Source organism: Nelusetta ayraudi, unplaced genomic scaffold (assembly GCF_046127955.1).
Source record: "Nelusetta ayraudi isolate G7.1 ecotype Tasmania unplaced genomic scaffold, CSIRO-AGI_Nayr_v1 ptg000023l, whole genome shotgun sequence".
Lineage (NCBI taxonomy): Eukaryota > Metazoa > Chordata > Actinopteri > Tetraodontiformes > Monacanthidae > Nelusetta > Nelusetta ayraudi.
The window spans coordinates 1,712,836-1,736,500 of record NW_027466073.1 but is presented as its reverse complement, the minus strand read 5'-3'; the positions used below and the strand labels follow the sequence as shown (position 1 = coordinate 1,736,500).

At 44.1% G+C, this 23,665-nt stretch overlaps 2 protein-coding genes and 1 long non-coding RNA gene across 3 annotated transcripts in view; all 3 read left to right on the top strand.

The window, feature by feature from the left end:
• LOC142889659 (uncharacterized) overlaps positions 1 to 3,965 on the top strand; it is a 250,072-nt gene extending 246,107 nt beyond the window's left edge. Inside the window, exons 2-3 of the long non-coding RNA XR_012926863.1 lie at positions 3,313 to 3,486; positions 3,865 to 3,965. This is a non-coding gene — a long non-coding RNA (uncharacterized LOC142889659). The remainder of the gene's footprint in view (positions 1 to 3,312; positions 3,487 to 3,864) is intronic.
• An 11,384-nt stretch (positions 3,966 to 15,349) lies between these two features.
• LOC142889658 (NLR family CARD domain-containing protein 3-like) lies at positions 15,350 to 16,957 on the top strand. The gene is made up of 2 exons (XM_076028450.1): positions 15,350 to 15,489; positions 15,689 to 16,957. The coding sequence occupies exon 2, from the start codon at positions 15,895 to 15,897 to the stop codon at positions 16,660 to 16,662; it is 768 nt and encodes a 255-aa protein (XP_075884565.1). The 5' UTR covers positions 15,350 to 15,489; positions 15,689 to 15,894; the 3' UTR covers positions 16,663 to 16,957.
• A 14-nt stretch (positions 16,958 to 16,971) lies between these two features.
• LOC142889625 (NLR family CARD domain-containing protein 3-like) overlaps positions 16,972 to 23,665 on the top strand; it is a 45,542-nt gene continuing 38,848 nt past the window's right edge. The window contains exon 1 of the mRNA XM_076028400.1: positions 16,972 to 17,512. Coding sequence (XP_075884515.1) covers positions 17,049 to 17,512 — 464 coding nt within the window. The 5' untranslated portion in view covers positions 16,972 to 17,048. The remainder of the gene's footprint in view (positions 17,513 to 23,665) is intronic.

The window sequence follows — 23,665 nt, the reverse complement described above, 5'->3', positions numbered from 1 at the left end:
GAAACCTCTGATACACCTCTGTCTCACACTCTCAACCAAGCAAATGATAGTGAGCATTTTTGTGACTTGTAAAGTCTACCTCATACTGTCTTCTCGTTAGTGTGTGAATTGCTTAGCTGACTGTTGGTTAGCGGATTGTTATGTGTTCTTGTTAGTGTGTGAATTGCTTAGCTGACTGATTGTTATGCTGGTTCAAACAACTTTGTACAAGATTGAAGAAAATGTGAATATTACAGTTATTGCCTTTTCATTTCAATGACACTTATGTTTTTTATTTTTTTTTACACTTTTTCAAAGGATTGTTCAATACCGAACTCAGGCATTTAAATGCTGTTGCTTTTTAAAGTATGTGTGACAAAGAATGTTCTCTATACTGAATACAGAAAGTATGTGAAGTTACAAGCAATGGAGTTTTTTCTAAAGAAGGTTCTTCATACATAACTCAGGAACTTATCGTTTACAACGAAAAGTATGTCTAATTTTAAACAAGGAAGTTTATGAAAAAACACAAGAAAATGAAAATGCCTTCATTTTAGAACCAATAAATGTCTTGGTTAAAACTCAACTCAACAGTTTGGTGTATGGTTTAAACATGTTGTGCTATCACCATAATAAACACAAGTTTGGATTAAAAAAAAAAAAAAAAAAATCCAATAACTTCCAGTAACATGTTGCATTACATCAATATTTTCGACATCCTTGAACAATATGTACACAGTGCATTTCTAATTTCATGAGCCCTCTGGTCTCTGGCCTGCATGGAATTTACTACAACCGTTGCCTGTCCCACGCCGCCCCTGGGGGCGGGGGGCGAAATATACAGGACAAAGTGAAGTGCGTCCCGTATCAGTTCATTACGGGACAGGTTTCTTAGTTGCCTAATATGGGACAATGGCGTATTTTACGGGAGGGTTGGCAACCCTATCTAGACCACAGACGAAAATCAAATGAGGTTTTGTCATTTTCCCTAAAAAATGGGACAAATTGTGTCCCGGGAGAGATTTTATTTTTCCCAGGACAGGTAGTGAAAAAAGAGAACAATTCTGGGAAACGGGTGGCAACCCTAGAGTAGCCACGGAACGATGGTGTCGTTCACGCCAGACTTGAAGCAGCGCGCACCTCCGTGGTCCATGGTTAAAATTATTCGTAAGTATGTGGGAACGTAACTACATAATTGACGTTTATAAAAACTCAACCCGTTTCAAAATCACTTCAAAACTGAGTCCGATATGTTTTTTAAAAGATATGTGCACCGTATACATTAATGTTGAATGAATGACTTAGCTGTCTGAAGTAAGATGGCCAAAGTCTGGCAACGTCGCTCTCCATTGGCGAACAGCTATATAGCTATATTTATATGTATATGTATATATAGATATCTATATATATATATATCTATATATATATATATATCTATATATATATATATATATATATATATATATGTATATATGTATATATATATATATATATATATAGATATATATAGATAGAAAATGTCATGTTGTGGCATGACTGATGTTGTTGATGTGGTCAATTTCATCAAAACAAGACCCCTGAAAGCGCGGCTGCACTTTGTGAGGAGATGGGAGCACAACATAAAGCTGTGTTGTTTCACAGTGGTTTGCCAAAAAAAGTGATTTACACAGCAGAAAAGTGAAAGGAGTATTCTTGTTTAAAATGTAATGTTCAGGATTTGATGTCACAAAGAGTGATTTGCTAAAGCTGTTTATTTGTACAAAATAAATGATTTCATAAATAAAGAGAAAAGTGAAATGAAGGTTCATGATAAAAAAGGAATGTTGCTTTGATATCACAAGAAGTGGTGTGCCAAAGGTAAAACATTATTTGCACAACAGAAATGCGTAAAGCCGGTGAGAGGAATGTTCATCTTTTATGTTGTTTCAGTGAAGCTGAAAAAAAATATTTTGTCACCATTTTGTCTGGGTGGGGGGCATGAAAAATTTCCTTTCTCCACGGTGGGGAGCAAGCCCCCAGAGTCCAAGATGGCGTCCCATTCATTTCAATGAAGTTGCTCACCCAGCGCATGGCTCCAAAAAAGTTTTTGACTTCCGCATTGATGGGATAATAGAGCATGCGCAGTTGTGTCAGTGTGGAGACCGTCACTGACAGACGTGCGCGCTCGCGAACCGTACAAACGTGGAAATTAATGTATCTTTTACTGACGATGTTGTTTTGAAATTTCATAAATAATAACAATAATAATAATAATGATCCGCACTCCCGGGACATAGCTTGCACACACTTTGGACGTGCGCGTACAAAGCCGTGACGTCACTCTCAGAATGTAGACTTTTGTGGGGATTTTCTAGCCTTTAGAAACTATTCAGAGAGACAAAAAGTCTATGAATGGAAATATACAATAAAAATGTTATATTATAAAACAGGAGTTTGGTAGGAGGTGTCCTGTCAGCCATTTTACAGATGTTTATTTTTGTATTGTGGTCAATGGGGAAAATTCCTCTTGGTCCCATTGAATTTCTTTGTTGCAGTACCTTGAGTGGCCAATGGGGGAAATTGGCCCGCCGCCATATTGCCAGTCCGGTATCCAGTTCTTATAATAGATCCATGGTGGGGCATGATGGAGAAAGTTTGAGTACCACTGCTTTAAATATACAGTGTTTAAAATTCTGCCATCTGATATGAAATATTTTATTATGGTGATTAATTTTTTTTATGATTATTGTTGTGCTTCTGATTGGTTTAATGAACGTTACAGTGTTATAGACATTAATATTTTTTAATTTAAGATAAACTCCACTCACATCATAATTTCTTCTTTATTCAGGTTGTGTAGCTGCAGGTTGTCAGAGCTCAGCTGTGATTGGCTGGTCTCAGCTCTGAAGGCCAACCCCTCCCACCTCAGACACCTGGACCTGACTGACAACCAGCTGCAGGATTCATCAGTGAAGGAGCTGAGTGGTTTTCTGCTGAGTCCAGACTGTAAACTGGAGGCTCTGAGGTCAGTTCACCCTCTTCACTCTACAACTTGTATCACTCTTGTTATTGTTGTCATGCTTTTCACTTCACTGCTGTTGGAAATTCAATTTGTGGTCACTGGTTTGTGTTTGAAATGATTGAAACTGGGTTTGAAGGTACAGTGTGTAAAATCCTTACATCTAGTGGTCTGTTTTCAAATTGCATCGCTCATTCACTCACCCTCTCTCCCTCCCTCTCTTCTTCTTTAGTTGCAGATTCTGAAGTCGACATTTCACTTTGATTTTCAGAGTGATGACACCCTGGAAAAACTCTCCATCATTATAAACGCTTCATCATTTATTCTCTATTCAGATTGAGGGGCTGCCGTTTGTCAGAGGTGAGCTGTGATTGGCTGGTCACAGCTCTGAAGTCCAACCCTTCCCACCTCAGACACCTGGACCTGAGTAGGAACCAGCTGCAGGATTCAGGAGTGAAGCCACTGGTGGATCTTGTCCACAGCAGAGACTATCAACTGGAGAGTGTGAGGTCAGTACTGGTTTGGAACCATTGGATGATGGGTCCAGCACCAAAGCCAGTTGATCCCACAGCAGAGGTCCAGTGTTCCCAGTCACAGTGTGTGAGGAGGATGGTGACGTCCAGCTGCTCCTCATTCATCCAACATCTGCTGCCAAACTGCTTCTTCAGTTCACCACTCAATTATTGATCAGTTCATCTTCATCAGGCCTCAGTATCAGTCCAACACTCCATGGTCACATGACCTTCATATGTTCCACACTTGACATGTGACTGAGAGTCTGCTTCTCACCAGTCACTCCATCATCTCCATCAACAGTCAACGTCTCTGTGATGATGCGTTCAAGGACTGTGAGTCCTGACTCCTGCTGTCTCTTCTTCTCTCGACAGCTGGTGGTCACCTTGAGGGAAGATGAGGAGGAGAGTGAAGAGGAGAGCTCCATCTGGTGGTGGCTGACAGAACTACAACAACTGGAGATGAGTGACACGCAGAGGCTCCGCCCCTCCTCCACCTGCAAGCTACACACACACACACACACACACACACACACACACACACACACACACACACACACCAGTCGTGCTCCAAGTGGACACTCTAACACTGTTGTTGTGTCTCAATTCGGGGTCTGCACCCTTCGAGCGGAGTGTCCTCCATCTGAAGGAAGCGTTCTTCCAGGACCCAGCCACACGGGACGGTCTAGCCTTTGGCGTATGTCCTCGTTGCGTCACCGCCGTTCCCTCCGGCTGGCCAACCCCGGAAGTGACGTTTTTATAGCATCAACCTAACCATTGGTTTGCCATCTAACGATGCCGCTGGATGATCAAATAAGTAAAAACCCTACGTTAAAAATTGAATACATTATGTGAAACTTCAATACTTAAATTTATATGTTGTGTCTTTACCAGTACATGCCGCTAATTTCAGCAGACTTCCCAGGATCCCACGATGCTTTGCAGCAGCACGCAAAGCATCATGGGATACCCAAGCACGCGAAGGATAGTAGCGGTGCAGCCTTGGAAATCGGCTAAAACGAGGGCACATTCCGAGTGTCCTAAGGACTTATGGGAATTGGGACAAGCCTTTGCGCAGTGCTATGACGCAACTTCCTTTCAAAATGCAGACCCTGAATTGAGACACTGCAAGTGTTGCACAGTGTGTGTGGGCGACCTTTGACCCCAGTGGAGCCTGGTGGCTGGCGGACTGGTTCTCCCTACAAGCTGCTGTGGTTACTGGGAGAGACGTCCCAGAAGCCACTGGTGGACCTTGCAGTGCCACATATGGACTCTTGGATTGTTCTTGGCCTTCCAGTGAACCACTGCGTGAGCACTGGAGGTCAACCATGACTGACTGCTGTCCTCCTCTCTGGACACCACAATCTCACTTCCCATCTAAAAGTCATGAAAAACCTTTGTGGATGAGATCCTCTCACCATCTGATCACTGTTGGGAGTGGAGCCTTCAAACACTCTAATGACTGGACACTAATCAGAGACTGACCCCGACTGGAAGCAAAGTCACTTTCATGGTGTTGTTCCCCCAGCAGGACTTTCCACAGGCTTCATTCTCATCAGCTGATCTGACCAAGCAACTCCAGGTTGAAGCTTCACGCTAGCTTTATTGTCAATCCTACACTGTATGGACCATATACAGAGCATTGAGCTCTTGTTACTGGGTGGCCCACGGTGTGAGGAGAGAGCTGCTCTGTGCAAACGGAGCCACAAGCAGTTTGCATTGCAGTGCAGTCATTCCAGCCTCCAGTAGCACCTGAATGACACCTAGGAGCTAGCATGAGCTAACGGAGCTAACAAGAACGTCAGAGCGCTGAATACAACCAAGAAGAGTCGACAATCAGATGTAGTAAAATGATTCACATTCTCTACTTCAGTACAGATACTTGTCTAAAATCAACCTTCACTCATAGTGCAGCTTCTGAAGTCAATTGAAGTCAAAACCTTTTGAGGCCATTAATGAAACAAAACATTTGTTGATCATTTAAAAAAAAAAGGTTGTGACAGAATAATCTGGAGTGAATTGAGGTCAAAGGTCAGAGGGTTCACAAATTACAAAGGCCATAATTAATTAGATTATTTTCTTTAATCGAGTCCCAGCACTAATAAATGTATATTTGTTTAATAAATGTTTAATGCACCTTTTTTCTTGACCAACAAAATTAAATCTCCACCTGCTTCCGTTTGCATGTTTCAGCAGAGTGATGTGTATGTAGATAGAAAAATCTATGTGAGTAGGTTCAGTCTGCTGTGAAGTGTGGCCCTGTTATGGCCATGGGGGCCTTGGCTATTGCCCTGTTGTTGCTGTGTACTGGTTGTGTGTCTCTTTCAGGTGCTGATGACTAACCAGGTGCACCTGGCCGGTGCACAGCTTGTTTAGGACCGCCTCCCTCAGCACTGGCTCCCTCACACCTGGCTTCCACCGCAGCAGCTGCTTTGTTTTTCACTTCCCCTGATGCTTTTTCTTTGTTGCACACACACGCACTCATACCATTCACTCCATCCACACACCTACAGGCATTACTGACAAGACACTGACTCTCACACTCCATACATTCTTATTTTTATTTCTTATGTTTTTCTTCACAGTTTTGCTGTATTTTAACTGTTTTTATTGCAATTGATTTTATTTGTTTCACTCTGGAAAGCACCTTGTGCAACATTTGGTTGTTGGAAGGTGCTATATAAATAAAATTTGATTGATTGATTGATTGATTATTTTTGGTAAGATATTATTTTGTCATTGCAACACGTAAACGTGTACAACGAAATTGTGCATAAACAGTCCAAATACAATACAACAGTAAAGACAGGACTGCAGGATTGAGCATTTTCAGTGGGGGTGAAGGTGTTATTATGTTTAGTTTAGATGTTTGTGCTTCATAATATGATTAGTTTAGGTGTTTGATTACAATAATATGATTATTGATATTGAAACGTTGAAATCAATGAAAAGATCTGAACTGGGGAGGTTCTGAGCGTTGAACTGCTGCCATCTCCTGGACGAGTTGTTCCAGCAGCAGCCTTGGCCAAGGCTGATGCAGACAATAGTATCCAGCTGCAGACTCAGAGGAGGCCGTTTTAGGCAGGGGTAGACTTATGCTGTGTCTCAATTCAGGGTCTGCGTCCTTGAAGTGCGCATTTTGAAAGGAAGTTGCATCATAGCACTGCGCGAAGGCTTGTCCCAATTCCTGAGGGTGCTGAGGACGCTCAAAATGCGCCCTCGGAAATACACACTTAGTTTTAGCCGATTTCCAAGGATACACCGCTACTATCCTTTGCGCACTTGGGTATCCCATGATGCTTTGCGTGCTGCTGCAAAGCATCGTGGGATCCTGGGAAGTCAGCTGAAATTAGCGGCATGTACTGGTTAGGACACGACATATAAATCTAAATATTGAAGTTTCACATAAAGTATCCAGTTTTTAACGTAGGATTTTATTTATTTGATCATCCAACGGCATCATTAAATGGTGAACCAATGGTTAGCTTGATACTATAAAAACGTCACTTCCGGGGTTGGCCAGCTGGAGGGAACGGCGGTGACGAAACGAGGAAATACGCCGAAGGCTAGATCATCCCGGGTGGTTACCGGGGAGGCGGGGTTTGGTCCGTCCTTCTAGGCTGGGAACTCTAAGAACGCTTCCTTCAAGGGTGAAGAACCTGAATTGAGACACAGCATTAGACCGGAAGTGGCAGTGGTAGATTTAGACCGGAAACTCAGGTGCAACTTGATTTTCAAAATAAAGGTCCCGGTAGACCTAGTCCGGAAGTGGCAGTGTTAGATTTAGAGCAATCTGACTTTCAAAATAAAGGTCCCAGAAAAGGCAGCGGTAGATTTAGGGGGAATTCCAACTCCTCCCATAACCCTCAATCTCAACCCTCAATCTCAAAAATGTGCACTCCCGCGAGGTGCAAGTGCTGTCCCGATTCTAAGAACGTCAAGTTGAGGGAGGAGTTTAAGGGCTGTATCGCCCTCAATATTGAGATTCTCCGGCACCACCCTTGGCAGTAAGGGCTACCCAGAAGGCATTGCGTATTTTCGCCAAGACATCTTCGAAAAAGATTGCGATGTAAAAGCGAGCTACAAATGGAAGTATTTTCTTAGTCAATAAAGATATAAATATTACGAAACCATTGTATTGTCTTAGTTTTTATGTTTTTATGGATTATTGACATCGTTGTTGTGTAACATTTTTTTTTTTTACTTTACGAGGTTCGTCAACCGGACCGAAGGTCCCAGCTTCACGTTACTTGTATACCTCGTTGTGTAGCGAAGGAGGACTTCTTCCTTTTTCACCGTCTTTTTCTTCTTCTCCTTCTTCTTCGTCGTTGTCGTCTTCTTGACAGACTGGACGTAGCTTTGGCGTAAGGCCACCCCCCACAGTCTGAAGACGTAACTTATGATTGAGGGCCAAAGATTGATTGTTAAGGGCGAGGGTTGAGATTGAGGAGTTAAGGGAGGAATTGGAATTGGCCCTTAGACCGGAAACTCAGGAGCAACTTGATTTTCACCTGTCAAATTGCTGTTGTTTCAGATTGTCAATATTAATACACACCGGGCAATCTATAGTCGGTGTAACAGGTTCAACAAGTAAACTAAGAATTAAATCATGTTTGGACAGATATTATTAAAATATTTAAATTTTTGAGACATGGCAAAATTAATGTCATAAGGTCTATAACATAATAAAATATCTTAATTTCCCTGAGGGAGTCATCCCAAGGGGATCAATAAAGTCTATCTATCTATCTAAATAATTATAATAACTTGTCTTCCTATGCATTCTAATAAATCAAATTAATATCATAAAAATGAATCAATGTCACAAGACTTTATATTAGCATACTGCATAAGGCTTTATGAAGCTGTTCTAAAGTTAAAAAATAAATACATCAAATAAAACTTAAATTTGCATCCCAGCCAAAATATATAACTTGGTAAATTAAATTACCCATGTCTATTTCTTAAGAAGTGTATTGTTAAAAAAAAAACAAAAACACAAAAACTCCTTTTGCAATAACACTTTATTTCTCTCTCTCCTCTCTCTTTCACTCTCTTTCTCTATAGGCGTCTTACCATGAGGGCAAAAACCCCACAGTCGTTGGTTCTGATCTGGCGTGGCGTTCCCCATATCAAGACCAGTCTTCTCTGTCCATGTCCCAGGGTCAATTTGCTGTGCAAGATTTCTTGGGGAAAACATACATATACATACAGAAGAATACTTTGCTTTAAGTACAGGCTATAGGAACGTGGCCAAAACATAACTTTAAGTGAACTCTGCATGCAGTGTGTCTTATCGGTCAACCTAAACAGGGCTCTGTAATCCCCATCGGCAAACCCGTATGGATGGTTTTCGTACTGAGAGTCTAGGAGGAGCAATTCTCTTCGAAATGGCCGCATGATCTATAATGGGTTAAGAGGCACCCTTAAGTTGAACAAAAAAAAAAGTTAGATTTTATTCTGTTGAAATACTCAGTAATCAAACATCAAATAATTATCAAACGACAGTAACAATGGGTCAGCAGAGGGTGGTGCAGTTGAGGGTTGGGCAGCGGTGGGTGGGGCAGCAAAAGATGAGACAGCGGTGGGTCGTGGAGACGCAGGCACCTTCGAAACAGCAGCAGTGGCCATCACAGCAGGGTGCTTTTCCTTGCACAGACTAAGGTGTTTCATAAAGGGTACCCTGCAAATCACTATTGCCTGGCAATGGATGCATTGTGTAGCCCACATCTGTAAATGGTATACCCTCTAACAGAACACTAAATTGAAAAATTATTCAATAACCATTTATAATTTTAATATACAACATCTGAGTAAATTATCTGCAACCACATGTCACATAATTAAGTATGGCCATAATAGTAAAACAATTTTTATTTTTATTTTTTTTTATTTTTTTTAAATAACTGCAGTCGAAAATAATAGGATATCATACACTGTTACATGTTTTTTCCCCCGTACTTTTTCCCCCACGTAGAAACCAAGAGGGGGAACATTAAAAATAGAGCTACTGAGAAAACAACATTACACACATGGTGCCCCAAAGCGCGTTACAAAGGCATCTCATTCACACACACACACACACGCACACACACACACACACACGCACACGCACACACACACACACACACACACACACACACACACACACTATCTTCGTAGTTATATACATAATATCAATTAATTATTTAACAACTGGGCGTGATAAAATATTTCTACTTAACTTAAAAATAACATTATTTGGCAGTTTATGTTTTACCATCAAGAAAATGTGAGAGCAACAGGTTCGTTTTGCAGGGATTCAAGCTAGCATAAAGTTTACATTGATGTTAACGGACTGAATACCACCGTTGTTATTGTTATCGTAACATTAACATGAGACAACTCTTGACGGCTTTTTGTTCATTTTGCAGTTAAGTTATCTCACATTTACAGCGCATTTTAAACATATAAACTCCACGCTTGACTTACTTCGGGTTGGGACCAAATCCTTCTGACGTCACATTCCGACGCAAAGTAGCCTTGCCTGAAACAGCCTTTGCCTAAAACGGCCTCCTCCGAGTCTGCAGCTGGACCCTTCTCGATGCAGAGGAGGGCCCGAATTGCAGATTGGGATTGTTTGGGTTAGGGCGAGTAGTTCATTCCAATTCCAATAGACAATGACTACCCTAATGTCCATACCGGTCTCCAGAACCATCCATATTCCTTTGCAAAGCCGAGAGCTTCTTCAAGGTGACGTCCACATCGCGCTTCAGATCAGAAAGTTCTGCTTTCAGCTCTGCTCTCAGCTACGAAGTCGCCACAGTCTGAGTGCCAACGGCTTTACCCACCTGGAAAATCATGAGGGGCAGCCTTTGGGGGCGGTGGACCGCTGCCCTCGTCTTCAGAATTTGTTGATAAGCCAGGAAAATGCCAAAGCCAATCAGCAGAAAGCCTGTTATCATCAGTCTGAATAGGTAGACATCTTCGATATCCTATTGAAGCTCTTCTCTGAACATCTGAAAAAAATCTACATACAATGTTGTTCTTTTCCAAGTACAAAGAATTTAAGATACTTTAATAAAATACTCTAATCACTCCAAAAGGCAGCGAAATGAAAAGTCCTGTGGCGGCTTAGCACGAGACGGCGCTATTCCAAGCAAAGTCTCAACATGTCTGAAAATCAGAGATAAACACATGGTAAATGGACTGCACTGATACAGCTACACAAAGGCCTCTCATTCACCCATTCAAACACCAATAGGTGGCGCTGCCTCACCCCCATTGGGAGCAATTTAGGGTTAAGTGTCTTGCCCAAGGACACAATGACAGACTAAGGCCCTGTCTACCTGGGAACGTTACTGATTTTTTTTTTTTCCCGGGGTCGAAAAAAGTTGCGTCCCCACGCTGGCAGATGGAAACGGAACGGTGGGTGAAAATGATGTGATGCATATGCCACACCGAAACGTGGCACTGTAAACAGACGCTGACACAGCCAACGGACCCAGAATAGAAAAATAAGCCCATTTCCGCTACACGCCAAACACGAAAAAGAAACGATGGCGAGTGGAGGGGGAAAGACTGAGTCTCTTGGGTGGACCGACGACGAGGTGGAATTACTACTACGCCAACAAACCTTGAAGCGCCCGCAATACAAAGACAACTCTGTTCGCCGCCATCGTTGTTGTTTGTGCCGCTGCTGCCGCATTGCATGCCTTGTTTTTTCCGCTCACATGACAGTGACCGTGCGATGACGACATCGTTTTACAAGGAAAAGCCGTTTTCACTGTCCAGATGGCAACGATGTGACAACGACGAAACGGTGTTGTTGGATTTTCCCACTCTGGGTCCCGTTGTCAAAAAATACCGTTTCGGGGGACCCAAAACCCAAAAGTTGCCATATGGACGAAATGCCGTAACGGTTAAATACTTTACCGTTTCCACCAAAAAACATTCCCGTGTGGAGCGCAATTTGAATCGTCATCCTTTCGGTCATTTGACAACCTGCTCTACCTCCTGAGCCACAGTCGCTCCCACATGCTATAGTATAAAGTAAAAATATATATAGTAAAAACCTGTTCATCTCGTACCAACTGGGATTTGAACCCACATCTCCTACAACCACAGTCACAGGTTTAGCCTACTGAGCTAACCACCTTGTTAGGCTGAGGACTTTGGAAGTCAATAGGTCACCCTGTTCATACAGCCTATTATACAGCCCACTGCTTCTGGTAAACACGTGACTATAAACTGTGTCATTATATTATACAGTAACCTATATATGATTGATTTGATGCTGATGATCTTCTGTTATTCATCACTGATGAGGAAATTAGTTGAAGAACCTTTGGTTTTGGTAACTTATTGTCCTTTGTTGTGTGTCTGTGTCGCTGCTTGTCAGTGTGTGTCAGTGTGTGTCAGGTGAAGCACTGAGGCCTCTATAGTTCTTTGCTTTCTCAGTGCTGAAGATGGTCTTGTGGGGAGCAACGCTGACTCCCAACATGGCGGTCACAGGAGCCAAACCCAGCGTGGACCAGAGGTACAACACTCTCTGGTGTGTGTGTGTGTGTGTGTGTGTGTGTGTGTAAAACAAACCAACAAAACTTGCGTTGTGTCGGTGGAATTTCTGAGCATTTCAGCCTTCCAGCATTTGGAATTTCCTTCAACTGAGATCAACAGGAAGCAGCGAACAGGTGAGTGGAGCTAGCTGGTTAACTAGCAAGTTAGCTCCCCCTTCCTTCTTTTCAAACTCATTCATTCATTCATTTTCCATACCCGCTTAGTCCCGAGCTCAGGGTCACGGGGGTCTGCTGGAGCCTATCCCAGCTGTCTTAGGGCGAAGGCAGGGGACACCCTGGACAAGTCGCCAGTTCATCGCAGGGCTCTTTTCAAACTCTGATTGAAATTCCATTTTAAAAGAGTGAGGAGAATTTGCTTTCCTCTTAATTGTATCTAAAAGGCTTCAGCTCCACTTGTTGTGTTGCACTTGTACAAAGTAACTGTGGCTGTTTGTTTCTCCTGCAGAGTCCAGTGTTGAAACGCACCAATGTCAAGTCACTGCAGTCTGTTGATGTAGTGACATCCCTCCACAGCCCTCAGGAACCTGCTTAGCAGCTTAGCAGGTTAGCTCAGTGGGTTAGCCTGCTGACTGTGGTACTGGAGACCAGGGTTCCAATCCTCGTTGTTGGTTCAATTCTCAAGCAAAGCCTCTTTTGTTCTCTTGCTACTTTGGACCAAGCCCAACTCCAACACTAAGTGACCCTCTAACCCAGGGGTGGGCAAACTGTTTGACTGGTGGGCCATAATGGCTTCTAGAATATGACAGAGGGGCTGCTTTCTAATTGGAGGAAAAAATATTGCAGGGATATGTAGAAAACATGTTACTTTAATGGCAATTAAATAATGAACACAACAAAACAATTGTTTTCATTATTTTCTATTTCATTACTTAATGACTATTAATATAATTCCTTCAAGTTTGGCAGGCCGAATTGGAAAGTGTAATGGGCCGCATATGGCCCTTGGGACGTAGTTTGCACCCTGACCACTGACATCAGACTGAAGAGTCCGAAGCAGGAGAAGATGTTCCAGAAAAGTGGTGTCCATTCACCTCCAAATGGTCTGAAAGGTCCAAACCACTTTCTGCAAGTTGGATGTTCGGAAAAACAATAATTATAAATTATTACAATAATCCTCTGACATAATTCCTCCCTTCTGAACAGGCCAGAGGTGGAATCATCTTTATATGACCTTCCGTGTTGGAAATACCCATCTTTGACCTAAGAATTTGACCTTTGACCCAGTTCCAAACGTCTGATTCAGTTGTTCCTTTAGAATCAGGCTTTCTGAAACTCGGAAGTATTGGGCGGAGTTTCAAATCAACAACAGGTAGGTAAAGACAGTGAATCTGGGTTTGAACAGTGCCACTGATCCCTCTGGCCCTGCACTTTTAAAAGCCTCCACTTGGGGGCGCCAGATGACTGCAGGGGAGGCGACCATGAAAACTACGGCATCATATTGAAAGTGAAGTTGAAGGATGAAGCGGCGGGAAAAGCAACAGTGTCCTTAGTGATGATGAAAGTCTCTGACTACAGTTGATGTGTTGATGATTTGATTGGAGGAATTGCACCAGCAGCCTCAGAATGAAGACATTAGTTGACTGGAGAACTGGAGGAGGTTTCAATGGATTGAAAAATATGTTGAAAAACACTGAGATATTTATTAGAATGTGTTTCAAAGAGATGATAAAGCCTGCAGATGATAAAATGTTTTAAAAAAGATATTTAAGATCAAACACAAAGGATTATTAAAATGTTATTGAAATATACACGTTTAAGAACATAAAAATGTGAAAGATGTTTTCAAAAATGCGTATGTATATAACATTTATTGTTTAAACTTTTTTTTTTTTTAATAAACAAAGCAATGAGAATAACAGTAATAATAAAAAATTGAACTTGAGCTCTGACCTCTGACCTGTCTGTTTCTCCTTGTTTCATTGGTTGTGGCTTCATTTGATCAGATTTCAGATTTGGTTTCGAAAAGGCTTCTGATGTTTTTTTTTTAGCAGATTCATCAGGAGAACAACAAGCACAACTACAGTCACACACACACACACACAACACACACACACACACACACACATACACACACACACAGAATTAATAGGAGCACCTTTTGATTTTCTTCAAGGTTACAGACCGTAGGTGGCGCTAATGCTCCCTATAATGGGGAGTAAACTGCCAGATCTCACATGGCAAGAAGAACACATATGCAAGTGAAATGTGTCACTCTCTCTCTCTCTCTCTCTCTCTCTCTCTCTCTCTCTCTCTCTCTGTCTCTCTCTCTCTTCCTCTCTCTCTCTCTCTCTCTCTCTATCTCTGTCTCTCAGTATCATGTGACTTCCTGGAAGTGTGGGATCATTTGAGGCGGCTGGATAGGAGGAACCACAGTGAGCAGCAGAAGCATGGAGAGAAGCTGAAAGTGAAAGTTGTTCTGTGTCATGCTCCATTGTGAGGGGAATCAGCAGCAGCAGCACCAGCAACAGCAGGAGCAGCAGCAGCACCAGTACCAGCAGCAGGTGAGTCGTCACTGAGTGAAGAACTCATGAAATGTGATGTGAGTGGACACCAGCAGTCGTGTGTCTGCTTGATCCCACTGGGAACTCAGTGTTTCTTCCTGTTCGCTCTGTCTGAAGTGGAACTCACTGGGTTATCAAGCTCACTGTCACACTTTATGTTTCACCTCAGACTGACTCCAGGACTCAAGATGAGTCTTCCAGTGGAGGAAGAGGAGGACAGAGCAAAGTCTCCAGGGTCCAATGGGGTGTCTCTGAAGAGTGACTGGTCCATGGGTGAACCTCCGGAGTTCAGTGCAGAACCAGGAATCTCTGAGACTCAGTAAGAAAACTTTTTCTCCTTCCCCACTGCAATGTTGCACTACTGCATCTCTAGTTGCTGCTATAAAACCTGCCTGGATCTTCAAGGATGAAATATTATTTTTAAAGTTGTGTATCACATGAAATTCACCACAAAGCAAAATTGTGAGTCAAGTGGAAGAAACTCCAGAGTGACTGCTGGAAACTGTTGACTGTGCTGAAGAATCTTTGTAGTTTAAATGATCAGACTGATGGTGCTCAAGAAAACAGAACATTTCAAAATAAAAGCTCAGAACTTGAACTTGATGATGTGACAGCAGTGCTTTCTGCTCAATGTGCGAAACTGCAGTTTTAGACCTATTTAATCCAAAGTGACTCAGCTGGAGTCACTTTGGAGTGCTTTGTATTCAGATACTTTAGGAGGAGGAGGAGGAGTGGTCGGAAGCAGCAGCAGCAGCAGCAGCAGCAGCAGCAGCAGCTGTCCTGGATCAGCTGGATGCGGATGTCCTGGATGAGCTGGATGTCCTGGTTGTACTGATGGTTCATCAGCTTATTCTGGGACCAGTCTGCTCCATCAGGAGAGTCCTCATGTCTTCAGCGTGGAGCAGCACTGTAACCTGCCAGTCACACCCAGACTGATCACAGTAAGACTGCCCACCTGCACCTCCTTCACTTCTCCCTCTGAGATCATGTCAGGACCTCCAGTGAGAAGATTCACTGAGGGACGTTGAGAGCAAACAGTCACACAGCAGCTTTACCACAGCAGCTGAAATGTTGTGGAGAGAAAATGATGCTCACACTGTCACACTGATGTTTTCTTCTCCAACCTTTCCTCTGCTCCAGAGGCTGATGGTCTGCAGGAGCTTCTACAGCAGCAGAAGATCAGTCTGGAGAGGAGATGTGAACGTGTGACTGAAGGTGATAAAAAAGAAAAGAAAACCCTCCTCAACAGCATCTACACTGAGCTCTACATCACTGAGGGACTGAGTGAGGAGGTCAACAGAGAGCATGAGGTCAGGCAGCTGGAGACCAAGAAGACCAAGGAGACTATGAAGGCCAAGGAGAACAAGAAGACCCTCCACAACTGTCCAATCAGGTGCAGCCAGATCTTTGAAGCCTCACCTGAGCAGCAGAGACTCAGAGTCAGAGTGGTGCTGACCAAGGGCGTCGCTGGGGTTGGAAAAACCTTCTCAGTGCAAAAGTGCACTCTGGACTGGGCCCAGGGCCTGGAGAACCAGGACCTTCATCTGGTGCTTCCTCTCTCATTCAGGGAGCTCAACTTGGTCAAAGAGCAGCACTACAGTCTTCTGGAGCTGCTCCATGTTTTCCATCCAACGTTAGAGAAGCTCACAGAAGAGCAGCTGGATGTCTGCAAACTTCTCTTCATCTTGGACGGCCTGGATGAAAGCAGACTGGCTCTGGACTTTGAGAAGAACCAGGTGGTGACTGACGTCACTGAGAAGAAGTCAGTCAGCGTCCTGCTAACAAACCTGATCAGAGGAGATCTGCTTCCCTCGGCTCTGCTGTGGATCACTTCCAGACCTGCAGCAACCAATCAGATCCCTCCATCATGTGTGGACAGGCTGACAGAAGTACGAGGCTTCACCGATGACCAGAAGGAGGAGTATTTCAGGAGGAGGTTCAGAGATAGAGAAGATGTGTCCAGCAGGATCATCTCCCACATCAAGGCCTCCATGAGCCTCCATGAGCCTCCATATCATGTGTCAGATCCCGGTCTTCTGTTGGATCACTGCCACAGTTCTGGAGAGCATGTTGAGCTCAGAGCAGAGAGGAGAGCTGCCCAAGACCCTGACTGACATGTACTCACACTTCCTGCTGGTCCAGACCAAGAGGAAGCAGCACAAGTATGGAGGAGGTCCACTGGAGAGTGGAAACATCATGTTCTACAGTGAAGACCTGGAGAAGTGTGGTCTCAGTGTGACTGACGCCTCTGTGTACTCAGGAGTTTGTACAGAGATCTTCAGAAGAGAGAGTGCGATCTTCCACAAAACCGTCTACTGCTTTGTTCATCTGAGCGTACAGGAGTTTCTGGCTGCAGTCTACATCTTCCACTGTCACACCAAGGCAAAGGTTTTGGAGAGCTTCTTTTCTTTTTTTTTTTTTTTATCAGACCCTGTATTACCTCTGGTGTTTTATGTCAGCCCTAGGATAAAATAATTTGATCTCCCTCACCAATCCCTGGATGAGTTCCAAGAAGATGATGGTGAAATCCCTGAAGAGTCCAAACGGTCACCTGAACCTGTTTGTTCGCTTTCTCCATGGACTCTGTCTGGAATCCAACCAGAGACTCTTAGTTGGCCTGCTGGGTCTCACTGACAACCATCCAGGAATCTTACAGAAGGTCATCAAGAACCTGAAGGAGATGAACACTGGTGATGTTTCTCCTGACAGAAGCATCAACATCTTCCAGTGTCTGCTGGAGGTGAAGGATCAGTCAGTGCATCAGGAGGTCCAAGAGTTCCTGCAGTCAGAGAACAGATCAAAGAAGGAACTCTCAGTGTTCCAGTGTTCAGCTTTGGCCTACATGCTGCAGATGTCAGAGGAGGTGGAGTTGGACCTCAGCAAGTACATGACAACCATGGAGGGAAGATTGAGACTGATTCCAGCTGTGAGGAACTGCAGGAAGGCTGTCATAGGTTTAGGAAGGTACGTAAACACTGTGGGCCAGATCCACAAAGCGTTTGCGCGGCTTTTGCGCCAGAAAATCTGTGTAAATAGCGCCAAAAACATGGATTCCGATCCACAAAGGTGACGCAAACGTGAAAATGAGCGGAAAATGCGCGGAGGCGCAGGTAGCGGCAGGGCTGCGCCAGACTCTTTTGAATGTATTTAAATGAGTCATTACACGCAAAAGGACACACCCTCTTCTATGCAAATATGTCTCATTCAAACAGCGGCAGATCCAGAAAGAGTTTGCGCTCGTGTCCGCGCGCAGTTTGACAGACACAAACACCGCAAGTCAAAACCAGGCGCAGTTTCTGTCTGTCAAAGTGTTTCTGGCTTCTGAGTGAAACCTTCCTCTCTGAAAAGTCTGAAATATATATATGGCTCCCGAAATCTTATAGATAGGCATAGACCACAGTACATATGCCAATATTTTAGATAGGCTATGAAAAATACAAATGGTACTCAGGTGTTGGTGACTAACGCATCTTGCGCCTTGATTTTCTTTCCATGATGGCAGCAGTCTTGGTAAGACGGAGGAGGCATCGTAATGCCAGGCGTGCACAGGAGCGCCTTTATCCTAGCAGAGCAACTCTACGTAGCTCGTTGCTTCAGCAGCGAGGGCAGCTGCTCCACTGGAGTCCAGGATGGAGATGAATATGTGACAGTGGCAGAATGAGGAGCTTGGATCAGTGTGAAGACTCATGCAGACAGTCAATCAACACGATCAACACATTGTACACACAAACACTTCACATTCTTCCTTCATTCTGCAGCATACAATACAACAGGTATCCAGGTGGAAATATGCTGACTGGGTTATGTTGTTGATGTATGAGTGGAAGGACAATGAGCTGTCGAGGATGACACAACACTCTTAGCTTGAGGGGACGGGGATACTGTGGGGCTGTGATGGCTGCGAGGTGAACGATTTCTGTTGGATGAAATGGGTGCTTGATTCTGAACTCCATAACGGGGGTCTATGAAAGGAAGCCGCGTGCACGCACTGATCCAGGATAGGTTTCACCTGGCTTGATGAATCTGTGTCTTCTCATCTTGGATGGCTTTTAGTGCAACCCATGAAGCCTGGACACACGTGTTGTGGATTGGTTGAACGCTGAAGGCTTAGTGACTCATCTTGGCTGACGGAATCCTACTTTGGTGCAAGAGGGCCCAGACAGCAAAATCATCAAGAGCCAGTGAGGGACTCCGCAGTGCAGCACTCGTTTGCTCGCCCTCCCTCTCCCATTTTATTCTGTAGTTGCAGATTCTGAAGTTGACATTTCACTTTGATTTTCAGAGTGATGACACCCTGGAAAAACTCTCCATCATCATAAACTCTCTATCATTTATTCTCTATTCAGGTTGGAGGACTGCTGGTTGTCAGAGCTCAGCTGTGATTGGCTATTCTCAGCTCTGAAGTCCAACCCCTCCCACTTCAGACTCCTGGACCTGAGTGAGAACAAGCTGCAGGATTCAGGAGTGAAGGTGCTGAGTTTTCTGCAGATTCCAGACTGTAAACTTGAGACTCTGAGGTCAGTTTGCCCTCTTCACTCTACAACTTCTATCACTGTTTGTTTTTTCTGTAAATTCTCTGCTCTACGGAGGGATGACAGACAGATCTTAATTTCAGCTTGAAGAGCGTTTATGCCCTCCTTTTCTACTCCTGAGGCCTTTTTCCAGCGTTTCCTCAATTGTCTCCTCTCCTGAACGAGGAGCTTGATCTCCCGCTGTCTCCTGGAAACCGGTGGGGTTGGAGCCCTTTTTGCACCTTTCACCTCCTGAATGCCGAAACGCTCTGCCCCATACTGGTAGATAATATCTCCCATTCTCTCCAACTTCTTTTCCAATGACCCTCTGAGTTGCTCAAGGGTGTCGTCAGGTCAGTATTCACCATTTGCCTCACCTTTTTTTCCGCAGCACCAGGCCACTTTACCTGCAGTCTATGCCCAAGAGGTCCCCTTTCAATTACAGGTTGAGGAGAGTGGGTGGGTTCCACCTGTGATGTTTGCTCCACCATTGTATTGTCTTTGCTTGAATTGAACTCTTCACTGACAGTGGTGCTGATGCACTGCAAGCTATGGTTTGCAGGGGATGGCAGGGGGTTTCCAGTTGCTGTGCTTCACTCGACTGATTTGATCCCCTTTGAAGAAGGTAGTCAATGCGAGGCCTCTGTCCCCCTTCATTCAAGCACCTTTTCTTTCTGTGGTGAATCCTCAACCCATGGTAAGATCTAATTTTCCTCCAGCCACAGGGACATATCTGCAGTTTGTGGCCTTTTGCTACTGTAGTAACTGTGACAGGTGTTGTGGTGCTCTCTTGCACTGTGCTTTGATTACTTGTAGTCATTTCCAGTCCGGTCATTACCATGCTGTCAGCCAGCGAGTCTTCTTTCACCCCTGCTCTCGCAGACTCTTGGGGTATTCTCTTTTGTTGTCTTGTCGTAGCTAAAGCAGGTGTCTCCAATATGCTGCAAGCATAAGAGACTACATCCATGGGAAGCTAGCCCATGAGTGTCCCATGAATTTTTTGATCTCGTCTTCATAAATCTGAGCTTTCAATGGATCCCTCACCAACCGACGTTCAATGCTTCGTAGTGTTGCCATCACTGCTTCCATCGGGGCACGTAGTGGTGGTGCATCCTTCTTGCGAGGTAGTGGCATAGTAGCATATTGAAGTGTGTCACCAACCTTCACGCGAACCGTATTGATCTCCAAGATATTGATTGCTTCTTGGTCCTGTCGGGAGCGCGCTGCCAGTTTCTCACTCCGGAATGGCAAGACAGCAACCTGCCACAGACATTCTACTTGGCAGTAAAGGTCATCAGTGAGTGATTGGACAGTGGTGAAGTAGAGGGCCTGCGTCTGAACCCTTTGGGGTGTGAGACCATCTGGTCCCTGCAGAGCCCATCCCAGCTCAGTATTCACTGCAGCTGGTCCTTCACGTAGGCCTAAGCAGACCTGCTCCTTCGCTGCAATAAGACCAGTATTGTCTGCACCAATCAGAAGGAGGGGATATACCTTGTCAAACGACTGAATAGGAAGGTGGTGGATAATTAGAAGATGACGGGTATTGGTTCGCTCCTGTTGAGATCTGAAACATAGGAACAAGGAACACATATGGTGAGTGATTTTGGTGAGTGATTTTGCAACATGGCTGGAGGTTGTGATATTGGCTGAGGTGTCAGCTGAGGTATCGTCTGGGTGACGGAGGCACCTATATGGCCTGGTTGCCATGTGGATAACACTGCTGAAGGTAGCGCTGGCGTTAATGTGCAACTGTACGTATTTATTGGCAGGGACACTGGAGCAACTGCCAACCTGTCTAAACCCCGTGCTGGGTGAGACAGAGGAGCAGGTACAAGGCTTCCAGCTGAGGGAATCAGCGGTGCTGATATAAGGGCATCATTGGGCATGGACACTACGCTATGTGTGATGGATGACTGATGTAAACTGGCGATGAACCCGTGGCCGAGATCACTGATTGGGTGGGACGACCCAGGAGTGCTTGATCCACTACTGCTGCTGTGCTGCTCCACTTCATGTTCATCTTGGCTGCTTGCAGGAGAGGATTTGTCAGTCTACACAGTTTTATAAAACTGTTCTGGTGAAGGTGGCCATCCTTGTCCCACTCCTTGAGAGGTGGACCCCATCTGATGCCCAAGCACTGGCTCTGGCTGGCTAATTGTCCAAGTGGTATCGACCTGTGGACTTGATTGCTGTAGCTCTTGAGTGCTGGCATTAATTGTCTTGGGTTCCATCAAGGACGGTGGCAGTGTTACTTCAAAATCTTGAAGGTATGCTGGAGGGCGCCTCCTTCTGATCGTCTTTGGTGAACCCTCTAAGGCAGGGGTCTCAAACTCAATTTACCTGGGGGCAGAGACTGGGTGAGTCTGGGCCGTATGGGGTATTCCACAAGAAAAGCTTAGTTAAAAATAAATTATAAAAAAAGAATAATAATAAATAAACAAAATAGTAGACATGTTTTAAGATTTGCAGCCTGTTTGGCTCTCTCATCTCCCAGATATTTTGCATACTCCTCAGCATGTCTAGTTGTGTAATGACGTTTCAAATTTTATTCCTTGTGCACCGCAACTTTCTCTGTTCAAATAAGACACACCGGGGTGCCCCTGTGCTCAACAAAGAAATATTGTATCTCCCACTTTCTCTGGAATTGTCTTTGCTCATCACCAACCTTTCTCTTCACTGCAGGCTTTGAAAAAGACGTTTGGGGCTGTGGAATTTATTTTAATTCCACTTGGTGTCACTGTCGTATTTAGCCGACGCACGGAGAACGTCATTTCAGCAATGTGCATCGTTTTCGCTTCTTTTTCCAGTAACAGCAGCACGGTGGTCAGTGGATAATAGCCCAGTAGCAGTTTCCTTTGCTTTTGCATCTGACGTTAATGTCTTTTATGATGAAATGAACCTCATGGCATTCGTAAGATGGTAGAAAGTACCAGGATAGCGAGCGCAAAAAGGCGACTGCTCCCAGCGTGTTGTCCGGCGTGTTGTTACAGGAAAAAGAAGTGAAAATGACACCATGCTGTTGTTGTTGTTAATGTAAAAATAGAAACAAAAAAAGGAAACAAATGACATACATAGAAATCTATGTAGTATTCATCATGTGAGGCAATGCAAATAAAGAAATATACATATATAATGACCCCAAATAACGATGCCACCCTAAAGTTGTCTAGGTTATTGGGGACTGTTATTGCCGACAGATGGGTGTCGCTAAATGACCACATTAGGCTACAATTGAGTTCCTTACTTTTATTTTATCTCACCACGTACGCTTCATTTTGATTTATCTTGTCAGAGAGAGACATATATACGTATAATATCTCGCTGGGCAGCAACTTTTTTTGGAAGTGTGAACGCAGCGCGCAGGGACGAAAGTCCGCGTTTGCCTAATACAGTAGAAACGAGGCAGCCAGCTGGGTTTGAGTTTTGATGAAAGCTGGTGGGATTCGGCATTAAAAGTTATTCACAAAACCTCTATCTGTGCTCGCTTAACCTTAATACAATTTAAAGTTGTATTCAGATGTCACTACTCCAAATCAAGGTTGGCCCGGATTTTCCCAAATGTGTCAGATACATGTGACAGATGTGGAGGTTCACCCTGTAATCTCACACACATGTTCTTTTCGTGTCCAGCTCTCATGAACCTTTGGCAAATCTACTTTAATACGATGTCTAAAATGCTCTCAAGAACAATTGACGTTTCTCCACACACAGGCATTTTTGGCCTTCCAGAAGATTATGCCTTATATTCCGTTAGAGAATTAGAAGTGATTGCTTTTACATCTTTAATGGCTAAACGCCACTTCCTTCTGAACTGGAAATCCACAACAGCTCCTTCCAGCACACAATGGATCAGAGACACTTGAAGGTAGAGAAAATCAGACATTCAACAAGAGGAAACCTGAGCAAGTTCCACCAGAAATAGCAGCCTTTTTTGGACTTTTTTGCCACAATGTAACCCCCCCCCACACACACCCTTTCTAGAGTAGAAATGAATGCAGAGACTGTGTGTCATTTCCTTTTTTTGGTTAGTTGGTTTTGTGCTGAGGGATTTTTCTTCAATGTCAAAAAATGAGTCATGGCTCAAAAGAAGGTTGAAAACCGTCAGTGCATTTACATGGCACTAGAGAAATTCAAATTATTGCCTTAGTCCGATTATGATCGGAGTTTGAGAACTCCGATTGGAATCGGAGTACACCCAGATAATGTGATTGGAATTCGAATTTCTCTGCCATGTATACGCCTTAGTCGGACTATTAACTGGACAATGCGTGTGTACACGCGTCACGCCTCCCTCTCGCGACTCATGACCGCAGAACAACATCGTCTAACAAGACGGCACGAAAAACCGGAGAAACAACCTGCCAAACGTGAATAAGAATGTTCACTTTTGGAGAGAGGATGAGACTGGGCTGATGCTTTCTCTTCTAAAAGAGATGGACATATTAAAATACATGGATGGACGGAAAACGCACAACGGAGACCTTTTTAAAAAGGCAGCGCAGCAAATGCAGGTCTCCGGCTTTGCGCGCACCCCTGAACAAATACGTATTTGTTCGTATTTATATTTCTACCTTTTCGTTCACATTTTTTGTAAGCTAGAAGGATT